This window comes from Alligator sinensis, unplaced genomic scaffold (genome assembly GCF_000455745.1).
Source record: "Alligator sinensis unplaced genomic scaffold, ASM45574v1 scaffold460_1, whole genome shotgun sequence".
Taxonomy (NCBI): Eukaryota; Metazoa; Chordata; order Crocodylia; family Alligatoridae; genus Alligator; species Alligator sinensis.
The window spans coordinates 988,045-994,533 of record NW_005842553.1 but is presented as its reverse complement, the minus strand read 5'-3'; the positions used below and the strand labels follow the sequence as shown (position 1 = coordinate 994,533).

Genomic DNA, 6,489 nt, shown 5'->3' with positions numbered 1-6,489 from the left:
CGGGAACTCTTTGCAAAGTGCATTTCTGTGCTGCAAAGAAGAAATGCACACTGCAAAGAAAGCTACAAATTGGCGGGAATTCTTTTACACCGGGGTCTTCCTCTGCAGCAGAAAACTCCACCATGCAAAGAAGCTGCAATTTAGAGGGAAACATAATTCAGTGGTGCCAAAGCACACACAAAACAAAAATCACACCTTTGGGTTGTGACACCTATATATCTAAAAAAACAATTTCTTCTTGTCCTTTACTTGGGATGCCATCCTCAGCTCCATGGTAGCTTTGGCCCGTCTAACTGCCTCCCTACAAGTGCGAGCAGAGGAGGTATATTCTTCTTTGGCGATCTGTCCTCCTAATGATGTTTCAGGAGAAACTGTATAAAATGCCTCCAAAAGATATTAATGTTTCTGCAGGTAGATTTGGAATCGGGATGCAAAGTAGAGGGGTAGAGAGGATTCCATTCACCACACTATGACACACTCTATCCCCTGCAGTGCAGTGAACGACTTTATAGTCAGTTTTGCAAAACATGTTTAACTAGTGGCTAGTGCTTCCATTTGACTCTGAAATGGAAAGAGAGAAGGGTTGGTATATTGATGGTTGTTATATTTATTGGTTTGTTTTCATTTCTCTTAGGTCTCCTCTTTCCTGGTAGCTCAAGTGAGAAAAATGAATGAAAGCAGCAGCAGGAGGTACCAGTTTTATGACAAGCGAATCAAAAACTTGCTGCGGAAGATTCATACGGACAAGGACAAGACAGAGAAGAACGAAGCCGAAGTAAGTGATGACCAGAAAAGCTGGGATCACAGAGGATGTGATTCAATGAGTTCTTATGAAGTACCCTTTTCAGGAGGGACTGGTGAACACCAGGGGATTATTTAAAAAAAAATAAAACTTTATCTTGCTGGCGTAATAAAGAACCAACCCCCAGCAGCCAGTGAACCAAACATCTTAAATGCTAGGTATTTATGCATTCGGGAGTTTGCATAAAATGGTGGTTGACTTGTATCTTCTTGGCTACCCTGGTATAAACTTGACACAGCTCAGGGCAGACCTACCACCCTGTCTCAACAATAAGAACCAGTGTTTTCCTTGCTACAACTTGAGATCGTTACTCCTTGTTTTGTCATCTGCCACCGCTGAGAACAGTCTAGCTCCATCCTCTTTCAAACCCCGCTTCAGGTAGCTGATGGGTACAATTAAATCCCCTCTGTCTTCTCTTCTGCAGACTAAATAAACCCAGTTCCCCCAGCCTCTTCTCATAAGTCGTGTGTCCAAGTTCCCTCACCATTTTTGTTGCCCTCTGCTAGAGTCTTTCTCCAGTTTGTCCACATTCTTTCTGTAGTGGGGGACCCAAGACTGAACACAGTACTCCACATGTGGCCCTCACCAGTGCTGAATAGAAGGGAAGAATAATTTCCCTTAACCTGCTGGCAACACTCCTACCAATGCAGCCCAGTGTGCCCTTAGCCTTCTCGGCAACAAGGGTGCACTGTTCAGCTCATTGTCCGCTGTAACCCCCAGGTCCTTGGATCCTCCTTTTTCCCTTTCTTAAATACAGGCGCCCTTTTCTAACCATCGGGGACCTATCCCAATCACTATGGGCGACTGGTGCCACCTTAGTCAGGGTGAGCAAGTGCCCCACCAGCGACCAGTCAGCGACCAGTGGGGTTTCCCCGCAGCCAATTTCACCAACTGGGAAATAACCACGACACTTCATCCGGTGCTTCCACTCCCCAGCCAGTGCTCGCAGGGTGAGGCACCAGTGCTCCCGTCTGCCCCCCGCCCATCACCGAAGCGGGGAGCGTGGCCTGACAGGGTGCACCAGCGCTCTCAGGGGGTGCACATGTACCCCCTATGCATTGCCACTGCTGATCACCATGAATTTTCAGTGATAATGGCCAGTGGCTCTGTAATCATATCAGCCAACTCCCTCAGCAGCCTCGGGTACATCCCATCCAACCCCATGGACTTGTATATGTCCAGCTTTTCTAAATAGTCCCCAACCTGTTCTTTCACCATTGGCTGCTCACCTTCTCCCCAACCTGTGCTGCCAGGTGCAGTAGTCTTGGAGCTGATGTTGCCTGTGAAGACTGAAGTGAAAAAGGCATTGAGTAATTTGGCCTTTTCTTCATCCTCTGTCACTAAGTTGCCTCCCCCATTCAGTAAGGGACCCACACTTTCCCTGATCCTCTTGTTACTGACATGCTGGTATAAATCGTCATGTTACCCTTCACATCCCTTGCTAGCTGCAACTCAGATTACACTTCAGCCTTCCTGACTTTATCCCTGCATGCCTTAGTAATACTCTTATACACCTTCCTAGTTGTTTGTCTACCTTCCTAGTTGGTTTCCTCTATGTCCAACTTTCCACTTCTTATAAGCTTCCTTTTTGTGATTTAGTTTACTGAAGAGTTCCCTGCTGAGCCAAGCTGGTCTTCTGCCATACTTGCTAGTCTTCCTGTGTGTTGGGATGGTTTGTTCCTGTACCCTCAGTAAGGCTTTTTTAAAGTACAGCCAACTCTCCTGGACTCCTCTCCCTCTCAGACTGGCCTCCCATGGGATCCTACCCATGAGCTCCCTGAGAGAATCAAAGTCTTCTTTTCTGAAGTCCAGGGTTTGTACTCTGCTGCTCTCCTTCTTTCCTTTCCTCAGGATCATAGATTCATAGTCAGAAGGGACCTCAGTGGGCCATCTAGTTTGACCCCCTGGCAGGCAAGAAAAGAGTTGCCAACCCTAGGGTCATGTGATCCCAGCCAGGTGCCTGTCCAGTTTCCTCTTGAAGACCCCCAAGGATAGGATGAACACTACCTCCCTTGGGAGCCCATTCCAGATTCTGGCAACCCTGACTGTAAAGAACTTTCTCCTAATGTCCAGCCTAGACCTTCTCTCTAATAGCTTATGGCCATTGTTCCTTGTCATTCCAGGAGGTGCCCTGGTGAACAGATCATTGCCTACTTTATGTTGCTCTCCCCTTATGAATTTGTACGCCGCCACAAGGTCCCCTCTCAGCCTTCTCTTGGAGAGACTGAAGAGGTTAAGGTCCCTTAGCCTTTCCTCGTAGGGCCTTTTCTGCAGGCCTCTAATCAGGCAAGTGGCTCTTATTTGGACCCTCTCCAGGTTGTCCGCATCCCGCTTGAACTGCGGCATCCAGAACTGGACACAGTACTCCAGCTGTGGTCTGACCAGTGCCGCATAGAGAGGGAAAATCACTTCCCTGGACCCGTTTGTGAAGTACCTACGGATGCACGACAAGGTGCGATTGGCTCTGCCAACTGCTTCATCTCATTGGCAACTCATGTTCATCCTGGAGTCAACAGTGACTCTAAGATCTTTTTCTGCCTCTGGAGCTGAGAAGGTCGCCTCCCAGCCTGTAGGTATGATGGCAGTTCTTCCTCCCTAGATGCAGCACCTTGCACTTGTCCTTATTGAATTGCATCCTGTTGCTCTCTGCCCACTTCCCCAGCCTGTCTAGGTCAGCCTGGATCTGGTTCCTCCTCTCCAGGGTGTTAGCTGCACCCCATAATTTTGTGTCGTCTGTGAATTTGGTCAGGGTGCTTCCCACCCCCTCATCCAGATCACTGATGAAGATGTTGAACAGCACCGGCCCTAGAACTGAGCCCTGAAGGACTCCACTGCCCACATCTTTCCAGGTTGACACCAACCCATCCACTACCACCCTCCGAGTGCAACCCTTGAGCCTGCTAAAAACCCATGTTGGTTACCTCTCCGCATCACATTAGGCGGGCTCCCACAAATGTGCTCCTTGGTAATTTTTTCTACCATTTTCCCAGGGATAGAGGTAAGGCTGACTGGTCTATAGTTGCCCGGGTCCTCCTTCCTCCCCTTCTTAAAGATTAGGATGACGTTAGCCCTCTTCCAATCCTCTGGAACCTGACCCGAGCACCATGAGTGCTCATATATCCTTGCCAGTGGCTCAGCTATGACCCCCGCTTCATTACCCATGGGTGGAGTCCTCTAGTCCTGGTGATTTGAATACGTCCAGTCCCTCCAAGTGTCTTTTTACCGTGTCGGCACTGACCGTTGGTCGGCTGATGTTCCGTTTGTTGGAGTCCGTGATGTATGTTGAGGGTTTGTCTAGATTCCCATTTAAGAAGACAGAGGCAAAAAAACTCATTGAAGAGCTCTGCTTTGTCCCTGCCACTAAGCCCCCCTACCCATCCTGTATGGGTCTTATGCTACACCGCACCCTTTTTTGCTCCCAATGTACCTAAAGAAGGACTTTTTATTGTCCTTAATCCCTGATGCTAGCCTGAGTTCTAGAGTTGCCTTGGCCTTCCTGACTGACCCCCTGCAGGTGCGGGCCAAAGAAATATACTCCTCCTTCCTAGCTACCCTCTGCTTCCATTTCCTGTACGCTTCTTTTTTTGCCCTTAAGGTATCTTGGATGCCCCTGGCTAGCCAAAGGGGCTTTCTGGATAGTGAATTTAATTGCTGGATAATGAATTTAATCATTTTGTGATCGCTGTCCCCTAAATTGCCTTGAATCTGGAGGTCCTCCACCAGGTCATCCCCTGTGGCCAACACCAAGTTAGGCAAGGCGTTGCCCCTAGTGGGACACCTTACCTCCTGTGTTAGGTGGAGGTCCTGAATACAGGTTAAGAACCTGCGAGAGCGGTTAGATCTAGCTGATTGCTCCTCCCAGCACATGTCTGGGTAGTTAAGGTCCCCCATGACTATCATATCTCTAGACTTCATAGCCTCTTCGAGCTGCTTGGAAAATTCCTGGTCTAGCTCATCATCCTGGTGTGGCGGCGTGTAGTAGACCCCTAGCACCAAATCCCTTTCGCCCCGAGCCCCTTGGATCCTAACCCACAGAGACTCTGCTTGACCACCCTTTGACCCTAATTTGATTAGGGAAGATGTGTACTGTTCTTTGATATAGAGAGCAACTCCCCCACCTTTTTTCCCTACTGTATCTCTCCTATACAACCTATAGCCCTCTATTCCCACCACCCAGTTGTGAGAAGAGTCCCATCAGGTTTCAGTTAGTCCCACTGAACACCATCTGTGCAGCCATGCATTGATCTGCAGGATGCACCCGTAGATCATAATGAATTGCTGTAGGTTTCATGCCTCATCCTTTCCTGTTTGTGCTGACTGAGTTTATCCACATTCCGTTTAAGTTACCAAATGGAATGTTTTATTTTAGAGAAACTGGGCCACAGTTCACAAATGGTGTATTGACCATAGTGCCTACAAGTTTTGCCTTCCCCTAGTTACTATTCAGAAATCTCAAAATAATTGAATTAAACGTCTGGGTGACTTGTTATGAATCTAGTATTATACAGTGCAGTTAAAAAGTTGCTCCTTTACAGAAATGGGAGCTGTTCAGTATTGAGCAGAGAGGTATAAGTAAGCAGGAAAAGCACTATGTGGTAGGAGATGATTAATATTTGAGATTTCCCTATATTTGCTGTCTTAGAACATTTAAAAAATATGCATGCAATAAGTTGTAGTTCTTCTAATGCTTATATTAACTTTTAACACGAGGGGGCGCTGACATGTGGATTCTAAACTGTATACAAAATCAACAGATCCACTCCTGGCTATAACAGGGAAGCCAGTGTTGATCACTTTTGTTTGCTTTAATACATCTGTGCATTTTCCCATCTCCACATAATGTAAGTGGGAGGTGGGCTGCAGAACTAAATCCCATGCACATTACACCTAATTTGTTCTTTCAGGTGATTTTTCACCCCTGGTTAGAAAACTGGACGGTTAATTGATGCCAGCGTTATAGTCTTTAAACCTGTTTTTCTTTCTCTCCCTCCCCCTGTACTTCTTAGCCTTCCAAAATTGTAAAAGTCCAGACTTCTCTCTTCCTGAAGGACTCAATGGAGGTTCATCTGAACAATGGAACCAAGGCTGCTGATGTTCTAAGGCAGTTTCAAAAACGCCTCTCTCAGAACAACTGGAATATTGTCAACACGGTACACCTTCTCAAATGGTAATAAGCTCCTTCTCAGTTAAATAGACATGAAGTAGTCCAGGTCTCACATGACTTTTTTTTTCCCTGTCTCCTTAGCTTGATAAAAGCTGGTGTGGGGCAGAGACCTACATGGTGCCTGGCAGTCAGCTCTGCCTTTTAGACTGTTGTTTAAACTTTTAGAGTTGGGGTGTTTTGTATCCATATGGTGGATACAAATGCTGAATGATTGCATCATTGCACAGGCTGTAAGGAAACTGCCATGTCAAAAGGCCAGTTTTTGGGTGGAGGGATAGCCTTCCAGATAAGTCTTTCTCAGCTTTCCTGTTGAAGATTGCAGCAATCCAGGAGGGAACAGTCTGTTAATGGCCAGAATATCCCCTCCAGTGCTAATCCAAATAAGTACATGTGTGGCAGTATTTCCAAGATGTGTGCTGGAAAGATTTCGCGTGCCCTGTCCTCCCTCACACGGCGCATGTCCAGGTTCAGCTGGATCCATTAGTGTGGATTAGAAAGCAAAACTACTAATGTACTACCAAAT

At 47.0% G+C, this 6,489-nt stretch overlaps 1 protein-coding gene across 6 annotated transcripts in view; it reads left to right on the top strand.

The window, feature by feature from the left end:
• ARHGAP40 (Rho GTPase activating protein 40) overlaps window positions 1–6,489 on the top strand; it is a 104,251-nt gene that overhangs the window by 83,050 nt on the left and 14,712 nt on the right. For all 6 annotated transcript variants that reach the window (XM_025213844.1, XM_025213845.1, XM_025213846.1 and 3 more), the window contains 2 exons: window positions 635–775; window positions 5,809–5,969. In XM_025213844.1, the coding sequence (XP_025069629.1) occupies window positions 635–775; window positions 5,809–5,969 (302 nt within the window). The remainder of the gene's footprint in view (window positions 1–634; window positions 776–5,808; window positions 5,970–6,489) is intronic.